General features: G+C 40.7%; 1 protein-coding gene across 2 annotated transcripts; it reads right to left on the reverse strand.

Moving 5' to 3' along the window:
• LOC121528651 lies at nucleotides 1-7044 on the reverse strand. Of its 2 annotated transcripts, XM_041816186.1 has the most exons (5): nucleotides 6424-7044; nucleotides 6166-6265; nucleotides 2870-3548; nucleotides 2685-2778; nucleotides 1-465 (listed from the first exon to the last, which is right to left on the reverse strand). In XM_041816186.1, exons 1-5 carry the CDS (start codon nucleotides 6446-6448, stop codon nucleotides 275-277), a joined length of 1089 nt encoding a protein of 362 aa, XP_041672120.1. In that variant the 5' UTR covers nucleotides 6449-7044; the 3' UTR covers nucleotides 1-274. The 2 variants fall into 2 exon arrangements, with proteins under 2 accessions (XP_041672120.1, XP_041672119.1); XM_041816185.1 differs by having other exon boundaries at nucleotides 6166-7044.
• Between the last annotated feature and the right edge of the window lie 15010 nt (nucleotides 7045-22054).

Here is a 22054-nt window from a genome sequence, read left to right on the forward strand (position 1 = left end):
TTTAAACATACAAAATTCCAATACTGGAGTGTTTTTTTAGCAGCAGACTTCACAGGCATGTTTTGGGGACCTCTGAGACTAAATAAACTTCTCTTGAAGGGGTAAAATATGTCCCCTTTAATCAACCATATAGTCATATGGCAGAAGGTCTGACGTCTTTTTATTTGCTCATCATGTGTCAAATCTCTGAAATTTGTCAAATCCCCCAAATTCAACTTGAGCATGATGGGAGAAAAATGGCTGCTGTGTAATTATGGTGACTGAGCTCCTTATCTCACAGCTCAAGGTCTGACTCGGTGACATGTGTGAGGAACAGGCAGGTTTGGGACAAAGAGAAACGCTCCAGTCTGGATGCAGCGGTGCAGCTCTGTGCTGGCAGAGAAAAGTTGTGTTGTGGAGCGCATCGGACATGTTGAAAATGGCAGTTCTTCTCCAAAGCTGAGAAGTCGTCCTCCCATTCCAAACCTGCAGGCAAAACCACCCAAATGCACAGTTAGAGACAATGTGTCAACAGCCTGCAGCAGAGAATTAGAGTTTGTTGACTCTTTTAGTGTCCCACCCTGATCTTGTTACACTCTAAGAGGATTTTCAGTTTGAGGTTGATGTTGACACACTTAGATGAAGATTGTTAAGATTTTTCATTCATCTTGACAGTCTCAATGATCGATAGTAGAAAGTGCAATTACATTTCCTCAAAGGTCCCTGCTGAGCAATACTATTAAGTGCATAAGGCACCTTTGTAAGTTAATAACTGTAACACATATTGGTCAGACTTGTATGTTATTGCATTTTACAAGGCCTCATGCTGTCTTTAGCTTGCACTTCTTTGCAAATTAAAGACTGTCACCTTGGAACATCATCTGGATCAATCCTAGAAGATCATGACTTTAAATAGTTATACTTGGGTTCCTCTTTTTTTCAAACTCTCTCCAGTACCTTACTCCATTTGGCAGCATGCACTGCAGAAGTTGGCTAATCAGATTGCTTTTATTCTGGATTATGTATTCTCATGCAGTGCCTCCCCTGATGTCCTCTGGCATCCCTCAGGGCAGACCTGCCTCACACTTTGAATACTGCTGCTCTAAGGGCTTTTTATTAACAACATCAACCTAGAGTACATAATGCACACTTTCATTTTTATGCCGATGACACTGTTTTGTACAGCTCTGAGCCCAACCCAAATCAAGCTCTGACTCAGCTACAACTGGCTTCTAAGACCGTTCAGCAGAATCTTATGATTTAAAACTTGTTGTAAACGCAGACAAAACAAAAGTCACGCTGTTTCAAATGCTTAATGCTTAATCGTTACTTCTCAAGGTTCGCAGGTTTTATATCTCAGGATTAAATCCTGACTCTTTTATGAATCCACAAAAGAAGCTGGTTGCTGCAACTTTTTTGTCAGTGTTGGACTATGGGGATGTTTGGTACCTGCACGCCTCATCTCAGAGTCCAGATGCTCCAGACGCTGTGTATCATGGAGCTTTGCTGTTCATCACTAACTTGAAAGCCCTCACCCATCACTGTTTGTTGTATGAACGTGTTGGGTCGTCTTTCCCTAGCGTATTCTTATCCACAAGGCTATTCTTGATCTTCTTCTTATTATTTTCTGATCTACATCAGTCTGAGGAGCTATGGAACCTTTCCCATTCTCAGGATGTTTTCTTACTCTCTGTCCCTGGGGTCAGAACTGAACCCAGGGAAAGGCTTTTAAATTTGCTGCTCCTTTTGGCTGGAATGAAATATAAAAGGACCTGAAACTCCATGACTTGATCTCATTGGATGCTTTTAAGAGGATGACTTGGAGGCAGACAAATCTGTTTGTAGATGTTCTATCTGATCAATGAGGGTTTTATGAATGTTGTCCAATTTTGACAAATATTCACCTTTTTAAAAATCTATTTCTTGTTTTCTAGTATGCTGTAATGCTTGTATGTATGGCTGCTTATTGTTCATTGTGCTGCTGCCTTTCTTGGCCAGGACACTCTTGAAAAACAGATCGTTAATCTCAGTGAGGTTTTTCCTGGTTAAAGAAAAAAGAAAAACTTCTGAAAAATGCCGTATTAGATATAAAATTAAGTTTAAATGTTATTTTAAAAATGTAATTGAATATTTTTTCATTACAGACTGAAAGCATCAAATATTATGGCTCTTACAATTGCACTCATGTATTTTTTTATGTATTTTTATTTTATATTTTTTGCATTTGTACTAAAGATTTATGCACAAGTTTTTTAAAACAGTCTACAGAAGAGAATCAGGACCACTGAAAACCAAAAACTTAGATGCAATTTTTTTAAAGCCAAAATTCTGACTTTTTTCTCACAAGTTAAAAAAAAGGAATTCATCTCAATTTTTTTCAGTAGCCCTAATCCTCCTCTGTAGAAGTCCAATGTTTTAACTGTAAAATTTCTAAATCTACAATTAATGTCAAATTTCATGTGCTCAGTTTATATTATGCACATAAAAACTAAATTCAAAATCTAAGGTATGGATTCAAAGGCCCTCCCTCTAACTTGTAAAGAGTATAAACCCCTAACAATAGCAATATTCAAAGCAAGTACATGTTCTTTCAAAGTACTCTACTAAATAATCATTCACACTCGCTTTCAGTTGGTTTAAATTGTTAACCAGGAATGTTGTTCATGTATTAAACATGTTATATCACTGATATAGTCGTTCAGTACCAGTGTCTTCGAATGTGACCTCTGGAAGAATGCAGGAGTAGCTGCTCGGCAGAAATGTGCAGGGCCCAGCCCTCAGCTCCACAGTGGGACTCTCCTAAAAAGCAGAATAGCAGACAGATCATAAGTATTTCACCCTTATAATAGTGCAAATCAGACCCTAAGTCTCATAAATGTGGTAATAGTACCTGATCAAACAAGTAGACCGTCACATCATCGACAAAGGACACTCTCTTCCTCTTTGCTCCAGTCTTGTCCCTCCCAGATGACACTTTCAGAGCACCATAGATTAGACTGGATTTCTGTGGCTCGTTGTGCTGAATCTCCACAGAGTTGTTGGTGTTATTATTGACATCTTGGAGCTGTTTGGCAGTAGATTTTTTCACATTACTTGTCATATTTTCACTTAAATGCCATTGTGCATCCTCCATTGACTCCCTGCAATCCCCAGAATTGTAAATGTCTCCAAAAAGGTCTTTTGGTATGTCTTCATCAAAGAAAATGGTTAACTTATTCAACATAGCAAAAAAGTCCTGCTGTGTGACAATATTAAAACTCTTTGTAATCAACCTAAAAAAGTCTTTCATATCTAAAATGAGTCTTTTCCACGGGCCCTCAGGTGGGGCCTCTGAGACAAAAGAAGCTAAAAAAGTGCTCGTTGAATGGTGGGAGGGATCCATGGTAAGACAGCTATGAAGAGGTGGAGGCCATGCCAGCAGGCCTGACATGGAGTCGCTGCTCTCCCCCTGACTGTGAGGAGCTTTATCTCTTCTCTGATCAAGGATGCAGAGGCAGGTGATGGGCTGCAGCTCCTCATCTGTTTGGATCAGCTGACCAGAGGGCATCAACAAGTGGAGATCTTCATCCCTGTATGGCAGAATAAAAAAGAATTGGCGAGATTTAATGAGGGAATAGATTTGATCATGAATATTTGTTTAAAGAGAAAAACTTTAAAACGGTATTTTGGTAGAATAAGCAGCACAGATATCTCGATGACATGTAGAGATGTGATTCTCAGCTCTCTCCTGTTGCTCACTTGTTGATTTTTCTAAATTGAAGACTATTCTGTAAAAACTGCATAACTTCATAAGTTGTATTTACCAAACAGAAAACTGACATTTTTGTTGATGGATAAATTTTACATGAGGGAGAAAAGCTGTTGAATGTGCCCTTCATGTTCACACTATGAGCTGCCACTTTTACACCACTTATGACAACTTTTCTCCCTCATCATAAATAATTACATAAGACCAAAACATTTCTTATTGTTTTATAATTATACTTTGTGAGGTGGTGTTTGTTACTGAAAAGACTTTAAAGTTCAACATATAAACAGTGGATGTGGGCAAAGCTGAGCAGCATGCGACAGAACATGCAGCCATTGGCAGAACATAACCAGACTAGCTATGTAGCATATATAGCTAACGTAGCTGAAGACAGTACTCCTTTAACAGTTTTGCAAATCCCATAAACCCATATTTTAATCACATAAAATAGCTACATAGCTAAAGCTAAAACTAACAAAACTATGTGAGTGATGTTAGCTTATACTACATGCACTAAAGCTAATTTAGCTACATTAGCATGAGCTGTTTTCTAAAACTCATATTGCTAAAGCTAACTTAGCTACATTGGCTAATATAGTAGCATTAACTACATAGCTATTGTAGCTACATTAAGATAACAGTGCTACAGTAAGCCACTGTTCACATTACATTACATTAGCTACATTACCTACGTAGCTTATATAGCAAAATTAGAATTAGCTATGTAGCTAATGTATAACGTAGCTGAAGATGTTACACCTTTAACACTTGAAAACATCATAAACTCATACTCTATTCATATAAAACTGCTATGTAGCAAAAGCTAACAAAGCTATGTCAGGGATGTTAGCTTACACTATATGCACTAAAGCTAACTTAGCTACATCACCTACATTACCTACATAGCTTATATATCTACATTGTGCTATGTTTGCTAAAACTCTTATTGCTATAGCTAAAGCTAACACAGCCACATGGGCTAATGTAGTAACATTAACTATGTAGCTGTTGTAGCTACATTAAGATAAAGTTAAAGCAGGCCACTGCTCACATTAGTTTAGTTTATTTCGGTCTCTTTAAACATGTAGACTCAATTACACTGGTGAAGTGAAAAATTTACAAGTGAACAAACATTAAGCTAATGCTATTTCTGCATTAACACTAAACAATCAACAAAAAGAAATAACAAAACAAGACCAAAATGTCGTAGGCTGAAGCCTTCACTTACTTCACATTACATTGCATGAGCTACATTACCTTCATAGCTAATGTAGCTACAATAGCATGAGCTATGTTTGCTAAAACTCATATTGCTATAGCTAGAGCTTATGTAGCTACATTGGCTAATATAGTAGCATTAAATATGTAGCTATTGTAGCTACCTTGAGAGATAAAGCAAGTCACTGTGTAATTACTTCTAAAATGGGAATACATAATTAAACCACAGATTGGACCTCCAACCCTTAAAAGAACCGTCTAAAACAGCTAATACGTTGTACTGGCAAATCACTTCTGCTCTGACAGAGGTCAAGTCTCATAGTAGAGCTGCAGTCTGCAGCTGGACCCCTCTTGCAAGTTGCATATTGTGCCTCAACATACAAACATTATGCCATGCAGCACTAAAACCTGTACAACTGCATTGTTAGGGTTGATCATTGTTTTTTGCTTTGCTTTGTTGTGTAATTTAATCAAATGGTTCACAGTGCAGATAGCACATACCGCTGTCTCGTAGGCCATAAAAGACTTTTCCAGTACTCTTATGCCATGGTTCAGTTATAGCATGGGCTCTGGCATTACTCAGCATGATTCAACAAGGTTTATTATGGCAATTTGACCTTACATGACATTTGGACTATGACTAAAATAATCTGCTACACACAAACATGGTTCCATTTCAGCTTTGCCTTTTTAATCCACTGGATATTTTAGGGGGTCATCTGCAGGGCAGAGATGTCCAGTCAGTGTCAACAGGATGTACTAAATACTGATTTGTCAGCCCTTGGTCCACTGGATAAAACATAGCACACACACGCTCACAAACACATACATTATTTGGCCTGAATAAATATCGGGGCCCGTTCATCCACGGAGACAAAGACGCAATCGGAAACTTTGAGCCCTCTGTGGTCACCAGGCAACGGCTGGATGAGTGACTCAGGAAGGAAGAGAGGAGCTGACTCACAGCAGCTGTGACGTAAAGGATGTCAAAACACTCACACATACACACTAAAGACACACAGACAGGCATGCAGCAGGCCATGAAGCCTATAATCAGCCCTGGTTTGGGTAAATTTGCACCTCAGTGTGTAACAGGTGGAGGAGGGGAGAGGAAACACTGATTATGACAAACAGAGGCTCTTAAGTACCACTGATACAAAACAAAGATTTCTAAGCAATTTGAATGTAAAAAGAGTAAGAATTAAAGATAAAAATAATACCTTTTACTGGGTCTTTTGCTCCTGCATCTCCTTTTCGAAAGCCAGTTTAAACCCTCCAAGGAAATCACCAGAGTAGCTCCCTCTCTGCAGTACCTAAACCCTGCAAACATAAGTAAAGAAGCATGTTTTACATTTTTTTTGTTTTGCAGTTTCATTGCTTTATCCTTCTGCAACGTGACGCTGCAAAATGCATTGCAACACCTCTAATCTCTCTGCATCCACCGTGCATGCATGACACCAGCATATTTCTCATCTTACCTTGCATTCTGCGAGCCCCACTCATCTCTCCGGCTTTTTCTGCACGAGAGAAACCTCATAGAGGACGCTAGAGGAGAGAGGCTGAGCATATGGACAGAGAGAGGAGAGAGGGGGATGCACAGAGGAAGAGAGAGAGGGGGAGTCCCGGCTATAGCGGCGCAGGATAAAGAGGGGAAAACGTGGGGTGAAAGGAAATAAAAGGAAGGGATTAGAGGAGAAATGTGGGGATGAAGGCAGAGCGGCGGAAGGTGATGAAAAGGAGGAGATGAGAGGGCAGAGAGAGGACAAAGAGCTCACAATTACAGTAGACTCTCTGGAGGCTGGCGGCCTCTGCAGCAGAGTGCAGGATGGGATCAATAACTTATCTGCTCTAATGTAACTCAGCTGCCTGAATGATTAACAGCATAGATGTCAAAGTGGCATAGACTAAAATGTACATGCAGTGTTTTTAATACTTTCCCCTGCATTTTAAAGCCTCTCTGGAAAAATCAATAAAGATTTTGTTAACTGAAATCAGTGATATGAAGATTGTTGTGTATACTTTGCTTACGATCTATAATAGCTCAAACAGTTCAGTCCTATCAAAAGCCCTGATGAAACATCTACATGTGCTGTGTAGGGCCGTCTTTAGACTACTGTGATTTTGTGTGTGTGTGTGGGGCATTGTTTTTTTTTGAGAATTTTGAATAAAAGATAGACCTCTACAATTAAGTTAAATTATTAGAATGATTTTTTTTTTTCATAAATATATGTATTTTTTTCAGACATATAGCTTTGCCAGGTGTGCTGTTGTTTTGAGAGTGTTGGCTGTATCATGTTTGTGTGCTCAGTACACAGCCATGCAGTCGCCCTCATTTGGCAGATGCAGCAGGGAACAATAGCTCCCTCTAGAGGCTGAAGGATGAACAGCAGGCATGCAAAGAAGAACGTTCTTTCAGTGTGCTTTCTTGAAAAAAATAAAGTATCTAATCAGCCAATCACGTGGCAGCAATGAAGGCATTCATTCACTCCTTATGCAGACTGTGCAGCTGATCCTCAGCTACAACATGACTCACATTTACATGTTCTCATTTCTTTCTTTTCCCTCTCAAGGCTATTAAACAAAACTTATCTTCTCCATTCCTTTCTTGTTTTTCTCTTAGATCATTTCTTCATATTCTTTTTTCCTTGTCTCTTTTTATTTTTTACTTTTTAAAGGTTTAACATGAACTTCACTGGTTGTTGTTTGTTCATATATAAGGCCTGCCACTGACTGGCGACTAGTCCAAGGTAGTTTTCCTCTCATCCAATGGCACCCAGGATTGGCTCCAGCACCTCTGCAAGGACTAGTAAGTGGTACAGACAAGGCTGCCCATAAGGGGGATAAAGGGACCCATGGAGGTCGACAAAATCATGGTCTATTGTAACGTTCAGCTGCGATAACAATATCTTATCTTAGATCAGAAAAATCATAATCTGACACGCCACATGGATTTGTTTCACACATCCATCTGGGAAAGCTTCAATAGGAAATGTTTGAGAAAAGGCAGAGGCTTTGAAAAAATCCAGGGTGTGACTGGATGAACGCACTGTCTGTCACATCTCTACAGGCCAAAAAGAGCAACAAAACACGTGACATAGCAGCTATCGAGCTGCGCGTGCGCAGCTACCGAGAAATAACACAAAACATGGCGACTATAGACATGTAAGTACTCGACTTTTGTCATTTTTGAAAAGAAAACAACTCACTGCTGTTCCTTGTTCTTTTTTTAACGAAGAATTGTTGTCAAGTTCAGATAAAAAAAAAAAAGACAAAAATGGGCAAAATATGGGGAAACAAGTGGTGTAAAAGTGGCAAAAAAGGGGAAAAAGTAGGGGCAAAAAGTGGCAAAAATATGCTACAAGTGCCAAAAAAAGGATAATAAGTGGTAAAAAAAAATGTGTCAAAAATGGGCAAAAAGTGGAGGAGGAAATAGTAAAAAGTTGCTAAATGTTAATATGAGCAAAAAGGGGCGAAAGAGGAAAAAGTGGGAAAAAAGTGGAAAACAAAAGGCAAAAATGGACAGAAATGTTTTGAAAATGGTAAAAAGAAGTGGAAAAAAAGAGTTAAAAGTGGCCAAAGTGGTAAAAATTAAAAAAAAAATTAAAAACAGGCAAAAGTGGGGTAGGAGTGGGAAAAAGCTGAAAGAAAGATAAAAAATAGGTTAAAAGTGTCCAAAATGTTTTCCAAATGGTCAAATTGCAGCAAAGAGGGGAATTGGCTTAAACCTTGCAAAAATGTGGCAAAAATAGGTTACAAGTGCCAAAGATTTTGGCTATAAAGGGTTATGGTAAAAAGAAGTAACACTCTAACGACCCACTAGAAAGGGCTCTACGACCCACACTGGGGTCCCAGCCCACCAGTTGAGAACCACTGGTAATGCTATGGATTGATGGATTGATCTTTCTCAAACATTGCACAGAAAGTACTGTAGGTAAAGTCGTACCCCTGGCAACAAAATCACTGATGCTGGAGTTCTGCTTCACACACCCGGACAGCATCAGGATGTTGTTCCCAGGAGGCAACACTGCCACCATTCAGTCCACCTCTGATCCCAACGATGACAAAGAAAAACATCAGAGCAATAGAGAAATGAAACTCAGAGACGGACAGATGGTGATGCACCATGAACCTACAGACCCCATATGAGGTCATCCAGTCCTCGTAACTCCTTACATGACAGTGTTTCGGTATCAACTCTTCTTCACTGCACTTAGCAGTACATGTGAGGATGTGATACAGTTGCAGAGCTGAAAGCATTTTCTGCGGAGTAAAATGTGAGCTTGTTCTGCTCGGTTCCACTTTCTATTTTCACATGATTGATGTGTGCTCTCTATGTCTGCGCTGCTCATAATCTGATATCTCGACAGCTTCTGCATCCAAATGACAGATGAATGAATGATGCAGCTTTGGTTTCAGACTAATCAGGTAGAAGCCTTACAGTTGAATTCTATCATCTGCTGTTTTTTCTTTACCTAACTGGACTCGAGTGTTTCTGTTGTGCTAACAAGGCTCAGAACAAGCCCTAGCACTTCACACAGAACTTTTTTTATGACCTAGCATGGCCCTGCTGTTTAAATTGAGTTGTAACATTCACAGAAGAACTGTACAAGTGTCCTTTTACACTGCAGGCGCAGAATCACCCTATCCCGGCTGCAGACGGCGAGTGACACCGAACAATCCGTGGGAGGAGGTGTAATTGGAGATGATTTGGGGCTTATTCTGAGCATGCAGGAAACACCATGCTCAAGGCCTGAGTGGGCAACATATGGAGTCTCTACAGACGAGTGCAAAGCATGATGGGTGATAACAGGGGGGAATGAGACTTCCAGGCAGGACGGCGGCAGTGCTCCTTGCAGCCTTTATTTGGACACAGCAGGGTCTCATGTCTGCAGAGTGACATGTGACACTAAAACAACGACATTCACAGTGGTAAATATGTCACTGTTGTGTACATATTTGTTTAGGGTGTTTTTAGCAGCAATAAAACAGTTATTTCCTCTCTCAAAAGTGTGTAAAGAAAACCAAGGAGCTCTTCTTCCCTCTTATAATTCAAATATTACAACACAAGCATCAATTTTGAGTCAGTTTCCTGCAGATTGTGTTGAATATCAGTGTCAAACTCCACATGAAATGAGGAAAGACTTCTCTCTCTATGGCGGGAGATTATAAGGTCTATAAAGTGTTTGCTGACAGAGAGTCTTAAATATGATGACATAAACGTGTAATCAATCTCACATCACTGGACGGGTATTTATGAGCCTCTGTTGACAGCAGTACACCTGCTCTTCCCAAGTCCAGATCCGGGAACACAACCCACTTCAACTAGCACCACTTCTGCCATATCAGGATTGTATGTTTGAGTGGAAGGAAAGAAAGAAAGAAAGAAGAGAGAGGATTTGTAAGAGGTGTAAGTCTATATTTATTCATTTCCTGCCATTATAAGAACAAGGATTACTGAGACTCCTGTGTGACTCCATCACTCACTGTGCAGATCCACTTAATGACAGATGGAGAAATAAATATCATGTTTGCACACGGTGAGTCTGAGTAGACAGGGAAAGATCCTGCCGGGAGGCAACAATTACAGCGCTGTTGTACAAGGGAGCACTTTTTGGTGGAAGATTTTCCTGATGAAAAAGGTCGTTAACATCATGAAACATCAGAAAAAGCTCCATGTTTGGGGTGCAACTAGTTGAGTGGTTTAAGGGGTGCACCATGTACGTGTGCGGCCCGGGTTCGAATCTGGCCTGTGGCCCTTTGCTGCATGTCTCACCCCCACTTTCATCCCTTTTTCTGAGTCTATCCACTGTCCTCTATCCAATAAAGGCACGAAAAGTCCCAAAAATAAATCTTAAAAAAAAAGTTTCAGGTTTGTTTTCTAACCCCCTACATCCCAGTGTCCTTATTTGAGGACATTACATTTCAGGTTCCCTGCACCATCACTCTTAAGTTTTCTTAATTTTGCTAAACTTAGACCTGTTGGCCTCATTCGTGGACACTTTGCCTGCCATTTGAGGTCACAAACGCACATTACAAGAATCACTGTTTAGTCAGACCGGTTAGTCAGATTATTGACACAAAGTTCAAAAGCCAGCATCTGTAATGGTGTTTGTGTGTGTATATACCGTGTTCCAAATTATTCTGCAAATGCTATTTTTCACTGATGTTCATAAATAGTCGATGGAAATGACAGTCAGTATAATTTTCAAGTCATCCACCGTTAGAGCATAATTCAAATTTTATTGAACAAACCTCCCAAAGATATTTTTTTTTCCAGAAATAAAAAAAATGCACTGTTCCAAATGCTTATGCACAACAGAGTTTTAAACATTTTATAGGTTGTAAAGAACTGAAAATGGTCACTCATTGAATCTGCAGCATTAGGAGGTCATATTTACTGAAATCAAAAGCAATTTCAATCAAAAACATCTTAACAGGCCAAGTTCCATGTTAACATAGGAGCCCTCCTTTGATATCACCTTCACAATTCTTGCATCCATTGAACTTGAGAGATTTTGGAGATTTTCTACTTGAATTTCTTTGCAAGATGTCAGAATATCCTCCCGGAGCTGCTGTTTTGATGTGAACTGCCTCCCACCCTCATAGATCTTTAGCTTGAGGATGCTCCAAAGGTTCTCAACAGGGTTGAGGTCAGGGGAGGATGGGGGCCACACCATGAGTTTCGCTCCTTTTATGCCCATAGCAGCCAAAGACACAGAGGTATTCTTTGCAGCATGAGACAGTGCATTGTCACGCATGAAGATTGTTTTGCTATGAAAGGCTTGGTTCTTTTTTTTGTACCATTGAAGAAAGCGGTCAGTCGGTAACTCTAGATACTTTGCAGAGGTCATTTTCACACCTTCAGGGACCCTAAAGGGGCTTATTAGCTTTCTCCCCATGATTCTGGCCCAAACATCACTCACCACAGCCTTGTTGGGACATGTTGGCCATCCACCAACCATCCACTACCCCATCTAACCGGACCATCCAGGGTTAAACGGCACTCATCAGTAAACAAGACTGTGTATATTTCTGGTTTCACTGCAACTGTTTCTGCTTGTGAGCATTGGTTAGGGGTGGCCGAATAGTAGGTTATGCACGACTGCAAGCCTCTGGAGGATCCTACACCTTGATGTTCATGGGACTCCAGAGGCACCGGCAGCTTCAAATATTTGTTTGCTGTTTTGTAATGGCATTTTAGCAGCTGCTCTCTTAATCTTATGAATTTTTCTGTCAGAAACCTTCCTTATAATTCCTTTATTTGCATGAAAATTTTATGTTTATGACACTCAAATCCAATTTGCATAGTAATTTGGAATGTGGTGTATTAGTGCTCATTTCATGGGTTACTTGCGCCACCGTAAAGTCACCATTAATGCCGAGAGGTATGAGCATGAACAATCTTGTCTTTGTGCTGTTTTCCATTGAAGATGGAGAGAATTCACGAATCACTGTAAAATGTTTTCATGTGTATTTGCTTTTCAATGACAGCACTGAGTCTGTGTGGACATGTCTCAATCAAGTTTGCACATCTGGACAATGCAATTTTACTCCATTCTTCTTCGCAAAACTGCCCAAGCTCCATCAGGTATCACAGAGATCAGGCTTGAACAGCCTTTTTAAAGTCCATCCAAAATTGTCTACTGGAAAAAGCATTCACCTTGTTGTATTTAAACCATTTCTGTGTAGCTTTTTCTGAATGCTTTGACTCGTTCTCTTGCTGGGAAATTAATCTTCTCCCAAGCTGTAGTTCTCTTGCAGACTGAATAAGATTGTCCTCCAGGATTTTCCTATATTTTGCCCATTCATTTGACCCCCTACCTTGACAAGTCTTCCAGGGCCAGCTGCCGAAAGGCATCCCCACAACATGATGCTGCCACCACAGTGATTCACAGTGAGGATGGTCTGTTTGTGGTGATGGGCAGTGTTTGGTGTCTTGTCTAAAGGCCAAAAAGCACCATTTTGGTACCATCAGTCCAAAGAACTTTCTTCCACTTGACCATGGAGGCTCCTCCATGCCATGTGGTGAACTCTTGTCCAGATTTAATGAGTCTTCATCAACAGTGGCTTTCTCCTTGCCTCTCTCCTATGAAGCTTTGATTGGTGAAGAAACCAGGCAACAGTTGTATGCAGAGCCTCTCCCATCTACAGAGCTTGTAACTCCTTCAGAGTAGGCGTCTTGGTGGCCTCTCACCAGTCTCCGTCTTGCACAGCAACTCAGTTTGTAACTGGGAGACAGATTGACCATGATTAATTGATAAAAACGTTGAAAAGGTAAAACATTTGAGGGGGTGAATACTTTTTATAGCCACTTTATGATTGTTGGACAATGTAAGTCCAGTGGTGGGTCAAGAAGAAGGGCTGGGGTGGTTTCAGTGATGTTGTAGGTACATGAATGGATGAAAATGAAGTCTGATTACCTTGAAGACAGATATCTGTAGGTATCTGTGGTATTTCTATATAGCCTATTGTAGATTAACTTGCTTTAGGTTTAAGCTGCACTTTAAGACTTTGAGCTTAGTTTGACCTTTAAAAGACAGTGTGGGAGTTTACATCAGCAAACAAAACAACAGAACAAAATCAGCAAGAAAAAATCACCACTTTGTCCACAGGGGCCTCCAAAAGAACAATACCAAGAGCTCATCATAGGACTTAAAAAAATATAAATATTGTGAATAATTTAAATAGATTCTAGCAGCACATTTACAATCAGCCCCTATATTAATGGAAATGCTCAGCATCATAAAAACATCTCTGTAAACAGTGAATAATAAAATAGGTATGACTGTAAGGTGATCAGGCCTTTTCTGCAGCTATGTTGTTGCAGTGGTCCACCACTAGAGGGCTCTGTAGTGCAGGAGTTAGGTGGTTTTTGTGGCTCGGTGTTTCATACACTGGGAGAAACTGATGAACATACTGTTCAGGATAAATTTAAGCAAAACAGAAAGGAGAAACAAAGCCTGACCTTTGATAAAAGCCAAAAGTTGCTCATTTGCATATTTTTTTCTAATATCTAAGCAGAGTATTTACCAGCATCTTTTAACCTTGAATATTCATATCGGTGTGCTACAAAGCCAGTGCTGAAAGGCTTCTGCCTGTCTGTCTCTTGATGTGGGTCATTTTCTGTCTCTACTTGTGCCATTTCAAAGGTTTAGCAATAACTTAAACTGACATGTAAACACTGACTTCATCCGGCTCTGTAAGCACACCCCACCCGAGGGAGGAGCTTAGTGGGGTAAACTGTTTCAGCTGAAAGCTGTAACACACACTAAAACAGGCAGGAGTTTAACTGGAAAAGTCACAGAGTCTGGGTAGGGATTAAAAAACCAGTGGTAAAAGTGTTGAAAAGCAGGGCCATGACTTCTGACCTGGGCAAACACATTCACACAGAGTTGATCACACACAGGCGGGACAGCTGTGAGACTACTCCTCGCCTGGTTTAAAGTGTTTATGGAGGGGTAAAGGGTGAGCGCTCGTTGACAGAGCTCTCATTTACTCACACACACAGACTCTGATCAGATAAGGGTAGATCTGTTACAGCGGCTAATCTTAAATGTGATGAGGTTTACAGAGGCCAGTGGTATTGAAATATACATGAATGTCTTTATTTGGCAATCGAGCGCTGCTCAGGGGTGTATCGCACTACATCACGCTATATGAACATGAAACAGGACACTGCTTCCATCTCAATCCTTAAATGTTCCAAGACTTTTCTGACTCATACGTCCTAATAAAAGTTAATAAAAGTTATATGAAAAGAGAAAAAACGCTGCTCTGTCTGCATACAGTCTCTGAAAGTGTTAGCATTTCAGTTCTGTAAATCCACCAGTTCCAAACAAATCCAGGTCAAGCCTCTCGCCCTGACGCCACTATCTCTGTTGCAAGTCTCTCATCACAGACGTCTGAGGGAGTCCCTGACTCCCCCTCCCAAACCCTGTCCTGTCCCGGCAAAGACCCTATCAACTTCCATGCTAAAGCTTCACCAGGCCCTGATCCAGTTCCACCCCAGCAACAAAATTTAAGTCAAAATGTATGAGTCATGACTGTCCTTCTGTGAAAAAAGAGCTGAAGCAACACAGAGAAAGTGTCTGGGTCTTTGAGCGTTTAACAGCTAAGAACTAAGGCCCTGTCCACACGGAGATGAAAACAATATAGGGCCGTTTCGTTTTGAAAAAGTTGTCCGTAAAGACGGGATCGTTTCAGGAAATATCCACGTAAGCATGAAACCACTGAAAACGACTGAAAACCCTGTAGTGCATATGCCAAACCTGTATGTGGAGCTGTAATGCTGCCATGGAAATGCACCAAAAGAGAGGAAGAAGATCACAGAAACTGACCCAAACTGTCTTCTAGTTGCCCTTCTGGTTGTTCTCCGTGTTGGATTTAAGAACAATGGTGTGTGCGTTTCACGGTGGTGGTATAGGAGAGTCAGATTTTGCTGTAAAAGCCATAATAAGCTCAGTAGCTTCTGCAGCACGAACACAACCGTGAAGTGCACCATTATTGTTTTGGCTGGACCCGCGCAGGCTATGCTGTGTGTGGCGTAACCATTTACAAGAAAGGTGCGTAGGCTATAGCCATCCACACAGAGAAGAAACGGTTGTCGTTTACAGATTTATGTACTCTGGGACCGTTTTCAAAAAGTATCAGTCACCCAAAACGTCGTTTCCGTGTGGATGAAACGCCAATACAACAAAAAACTTTTGCATATACCCCTGAATTCGTCTGTGTGGATGGGCCCTTCAGCCTCGAGATAAAGAAGGATGACTGCCTTCAGCCACAACAGCAACTCAAAGCAGTTACTTTTACCAAGAGTGTTTTTGGTTTACATTTTAGAGACAAAGTTTGCAATGAAAAACATCCCCATGTTTTTGTGCTAGCTATGAAGCTATTAGCTCGCTAACATTACTTTATATAAAGATTAAAACAGGAACATGAGCTGCTTATACTAACTTTCCAGTTATGTGTACTTGATCAACAAAGAAAAAGGAGAGATTTTGCCAACTTTTGTTTCCTTAGAAATAGAAGGACTAAAAGTTTCTCCTTTTTGAGTTTTGGGGTAAGCTACATAAGTTTATAGATTTGACTTGAATACGGAAATGAGATTTGTTAACCTAGCTAAGCTAACTGCTAGTTGTAAGCTCCCTTAGTTGCCATACAGATATGAGACTGGCTACACTAAGTATGCTATTTGCTAGTTGTAGCCTACCCTTATATTCAGCTAGCATAAAGGCATGCAATTGACTAAGCTAACAATTATCAAAGTGAGAATATTGTATCACTAAATTTGGCGTTTTAACGGAGGATTAAAAAAAGCAGGAAAATGAGTATCATCCTCATCTTGGCAAGATAATACAAACTCAAATGTGGATTTATGAAAGACATACCATCTTTATGAAGGCAAGACAGTCTGGCTGTAGATTACAGCTCTGCAAACACGACTATGTGGCACTGCATTTGTCAGGACAGAAATGCATGCTAAAACTTTAAAAATAAACTTAGATTGAACTTTGGCTTAGGGTTAGAGTAAAAGTTAGGGTAAGGATAAGGACACCAGCAGTTAGAAGTAAAAAACTGACCTGCAAAAACAATACAAAAAAAACATTTAATAAAACAAACTAAATACTAAGTACTCAAACAAAGTGCATATCAGGCTAACTAACAAAGCTATGATGGCTATGTTAGCTACATACTGTAGGTATCATTGCTGAAGACTGTTAGCTTAAGTTACGTTTGTCAAAGCTAACTTAGCTATGTTAGCTAACTAAGCTATGTTAGCTGTGTAGCTACAGTATCAACATAGGCTTATGTAGTATTGTTAACTGCGTAGCTAGCTTGGCCAAAGCCCACAAAGCCACAGTGAGTCCCTGTTTGTATGACTACTTTTAAAACAGGTACGTACATCATTAATCATGGATTAGACCTCTGCCCTTTTTTGTGTTTTATTTAAGAAATGTCGCTCAGTCTATAATATTTGCAATTTGATTATTTCTTGAATGCAACAGCCAGATTTTGTTTATGGGCAGAGTTGAATTTTCAAAAACTTCTAAAATGGGCAATGCTCTACAAAATGAATGGGCACAAATTCCCACAAAAACACTTGAAAATCTTGTGGAAAGCCTTCCATGAAGAGTAGAAGCTTTTATAGCCGCAAAAGGAGGGAGGGCTACTTCATATTACACTACTTGTATTTGATGGCTGAATACTTTTGTCCATATAGTGTATACTTACTCCTAGTAAGAAAGCAAAAAAGGCTTCTATAAAATTTGCCCTTTTGATGAAATAGGCCTAACTTTCCTGTATTGTACAGGAATTGCTTTAAGAATACATACATTTGAATTCCTGCAGCAAGTAACTCTTTTAAGGGGGTAACTTCCTAAACACAATCCTTTCTCTCTGTAATATTAAATAAGATCAATAAACCCATTCAGATTGTACTAACCCTAATACACAGGCTGATTTATGTCATAACACCGTGGAGATGTGAGACACGAACTCATTAAATGCCACAGACAAACCACACTGATTGAAAGATTTGGAGCCAAACCCAAGGGGTCAAATGAAACTGGAGGGCGGAGCTCATAGTGTGTCGGAGAGGGCTGAATTTGAGAGCGTCACTGGCATGTCCTCATCACAGCTGGTCAGATTGAAATAGATGAGGTCTTAACTGAGCCAAGGAAAAAGGAGGAGCAGCCACAGCCTTTCCTTAGGGGCAAGTGCAGGATGAACAGACTGCTCTCATCTTCTCTCAGACACCAAGCATTACAGAGGGACTTAAGGATTTAGTTCAGTATGCAGCAAGACATCAGCATCCATCTGAATTAAAATGGCCCTGAGATAAACTGTTTCTACTGAAGACTAATGTCTGACATCCAATGTGTTATTATACTCTGTCCACAGAGAGAAGGTCAAACAACGCTGTGATCATCCAGAGAGATTTCCCCACAACTGGCCAAAACAATTACATCACAAGACCTTATTTTGCCATTATTGTCAGTATCCTTGAGCACTCTTATATTGTTTATTGAAACTTTTTCCTCTCCTCTTTCTCATAAGCTTCTTCATAAACTTCAACCAGTCCAGCATCAGATCATTTTCAGAATCCCTTCCATTGAATAAGTCATCCCCATCCTCAAACCTAACCCTGCCTGTCAAATATCACATAGACTATAAAATTCTCACATTTAAGACTCCACAACCTCATTATTACTGCACCTATCTGACCACAGAGAGCACTCCTGTCCTGCTACTGCAGTCTCCAGAACTCTCTCCCACAACCATATGCGACACTGGCTCTCTTTATACAATTTATTCATTTAACAAACAGGAGCCTCAGCAGCGTGTGTAAGAACCATACACAGCCACAATAGCCTGGCACCTCCTCCTCATGCTGGTCACCAGCCTGGTCACACACTGCTGCATGCTGGATGGCATCCCATTCTTCAGCCAGCATTTGTTGCAAGTCAGCCAATGTGGTTGTGTTGGTCATGCTGGCACCAACAGTACACCCAAGCTGATCCCACAAGTGTCCACTTGGCAACCAACTATACCTACTGAGCCAGTCACCCAACGTTAGCAATCAGCATAGCATTCTCAGTGTCCCTTCCACATTTTGACCCTACGATCCAACTGCCATAGGCAGGATCTTGACACATCGTTGAACATAACATTCCTCCACATGTTGAGGTTCCAGTGCACATGTTGCTGGCACCACGGCAAACAGGCCTGTCAGTGAAGGGCAGTCATGGCAGGCCTCCTGACCGCCCCATGAGACTTGAAGACTGGCAGCGTGTAGTCTGTTATGGATTTTCTGGGCAGAGAACCATCTGTCATATTGTCCTGCCAACCCTGACTGCAAATCTGACTGGGTGAGGAAACGGTCTTATTGGAACGCCCACTTCGTGACCTGTCTCTGACACCCCCGTTATGTGGAAATAGGCTTTCAGTTTGGAGATGGCACTAGGTTTCACTCCAAATAATGCTGTGACTTTGTTTTGCAGAACACCAGCTTGAAGTTGCCCTAACGCACAAGTGCCTGATTGTCAGCACCTGGAGGTACCAGAAACTCAAAACAAAGTCAACAACAACAGCAAATTTAGCTGTTTTGCACTAGCAGGGAAGATTTGGCCAATTTTTCATGGACGCATCCCACATACTAAGCTCTGCTGCTCATCCCACAAATGCATGCTCTTTACAAATGTGGCACCATTTTGCACGTTTGAGATTTCCAGTCAGGCCTTCTCATCCGAAATCAGTGCCTGACCTCATAAATGCTCAACAGAATGAATGGGCACAAATTACAACAGAACCACTCCTAAACCCTGTGAAAAGCTGAGAGTGGAGGCTGTTACAACTCCAAAAGGGGGGGGGGGGGACTTCTTATTTAAGTACATGTATTTGAATATCTCATAGCAGTCCTTGTAGGTGGCATCCAAATACTTTTGCCCATGTTGTGTATCTTATGAAGTTCAGTTTTTACCGGTCCTCAATTCGAAATGGCACACAGCTATAAGATGAAAGTGGCCCATTTAACAGAAAGTAAAACTTCTCTGTAGCAACATGTGAAACCAAATATGTTTAGAACAATTATGAAAAGAACATGGTCGATAAACATTTGTATTGAGATACCTTTAAACCTGACACAAAGAGAAAAGATAGGGTATAAAAAGCTTAAAGTTTAAAATGGCTTTCCCTGAAAATTTGTTTTATAGTATTTTACAACCAAACATGACTAATTCCAATAATAGAATAATAAAATATACTGCAAAGAAAGCTGCTTCCACCAACTAACATGTAATAAATCCAAACAAAAGCCAGAATGTGTGAACATCTCTATGATCCATCCTGTATTTGTGTTGAGTAACACACTGCATTGTCTACCAGCTCACATTTGTACGCCACTTTATAGGCTTTATTTTACATTTTATAGGTTCACATGCAGCCTTAAATACATTTACAGATCATTTTGGAAAAACTGGTTCTTTACTTGGTGTAAAATTGAACTTACCCCTTGTTTGTGTTGTACTCACCTCTGCTGGTTTTCATGTCCTGCTCTGCTAAGGTCAGTATTCCCAACAATGCATGGAAGTACAAATGGGCAAAGTAGGGAAGAAACGTTAAAATAAAAGTCCTGAGGTCGGGGTTCCTACAGGATTTCTTTAAACATACCAATGGAACCTTACCTCCTCAAAGTAAGCCCAGTTCTTAATGAGGCTACACCCTGTCTGCTCCCCTGAAACGGGACAAAACTCCTTCAGGTACAAAACACATTTTGTCATTTTTTAAAAATCTGCTCAGGAAATTTGTACTGTAATCTTTCCTGTTCCCAGACTCCCTTCCAGCTGTCTGTACCTGTCAAGGAAACAACCCACGCAACCGTCTCCCCCAAAACACTACGTGCACAAAACCGTCACCCCATCCCCATCCATCTCTCTCTCTGTCTGCATTTTCCTCTCTGTCCCATCCCCCTCTTCCTCCTCTCATCCAGCACTCCGTAACGCAGGAAAAGCCTGGTCTTCCTGAAAACAAGCATCGGAGCGTGGAAAGGGACAAGGCTGAGGGGGGCGAGTACGTTAGGGCAAGTAGAGGATGTTTTTGTCGTTCCTCAGGCCCTCTGGTTGCTGCAGGCCTCACTGTTGTCCATCCTGAGGAAACGGGGCTCACGTCACTCTGGCCAGGCCTTGGACCCACACGTGCTGCCTGTGAGAGCGGCGATGACGCAGTCACTACAGTGCTCCAGCACATGGGAGCTATAAACTCATTTGTAGATTGATAGTTGAAAGCATCACAGGATTAGCGAACTCAAAATCACTTCATAGTTACACAAAGGGGGTCAAAGTGGTGTAGAGCCAAACCACCTGCCAGGGTGGGAAATCCTCAACAGGGGGCTTTCCAGAGACCCTGTTGGAAAGTCAGATAAAATATAAATATTATGCTACTATCTATTCTTTTTTAGTTTCAGTGTGAAACACTCGACAGCTTTGGGTTTCACAAAGATGCTCACTCCTTTCTCAGCCTTGAGAAATTTAATTTACAGCACGTCAAAAAAAAATGTCTCAAAAGATGGTCTTTGCTTTTTTACAGTCTTTAAAAGTTGCTTTAAAAAGTAAACATTTGGGGCATGGATGCCCTAGTGGTTTAAAGTGCACCCATGTACACAGGCAGCCAGGACTCATGTCTGGCCCAAAAAATACATCTTAAAAAAAAAATGAGCAAAACTTGTCTGTTAACGAATTATATACTAAGTGAAGCAGATGGATACGCCCATTTCCTTGTTTTTCACTGGCGAATCCATCTTGTTAAGCTCTCATCTGAACCGTTTGGGCCCGGTTAGAAAGTGACAGGACCAATCAGCGACGAGGGGCAGTACTTTCTTCATGACGTTAACAAGTAGCAGCTAGAGCTGGTGCAGTTATATATAGAGGAAGAGATTAGCATTGATGCTGCTAAAGCGCCAGTTTTACAAGAACAACATTTCTTCATATAAAAAAGAACAAAGAACAGCAGTGAGTTGTTTTCTTTTCACAAACAACAAAAGTCGAGTACTTACATGTTTACTGCTACCATGTTTCGCGTTGTTCCTCAGATCAGTTAAATGAAAAAAGTAACATAAAAGATTACTTGAATTGCAAAATGAACACATTACATTGCTTGTTCTTTGATCGACAGCAGCATAATCAGCTGGGTTATGCTGATTCCTGTTGTGGTATCCTGACAGCCCATGAGCAACACAATGTGATGCATGATGCTGGGCGCCATTTCCCACCATTACCCTGTTCTTATTTTCCTCTCTGTAGCTCACGTTGAGATGAGAAAAGAATAAGGAAGCAGGTAAATAAGAAAGAGAGGGACCTGGCTGCAGACTGTCAACCTCTGACAGCCACTCTCACAGGCCATTCATCTCAGACACCATCGCTTTCAGAACTGACATGCATGCTAAATTTTCAAATTAAAATCAGATTAAACTTCTGTTTAGGGTATAGTGAAGGGTTTGGATACCAACAGTTAAAAACCTGACCTGCAAAACCTAATTACAAACATGTAATAAAGCCAAGAAATCAGTCTGCTAAGAGGAAAAAATCTTGTCCACCATGACAGCATTCTTAGGCC

This window comes from Cheilinus undulatus, linkage group 20 (genome assembly GCF_018320785.1).
Source record: "Cheilinus undulatus linkage group 20, ASM1832078v1, whole genome shotgun sequence".
In the NCBI taxonomy this organism is placed as follows: domain Eukaryota; kingdom Metazoa; phylum Chordata; class Actinopteri; order Labriformes; family Labridae; genus Cheilinus; species Cheilinus undulatus.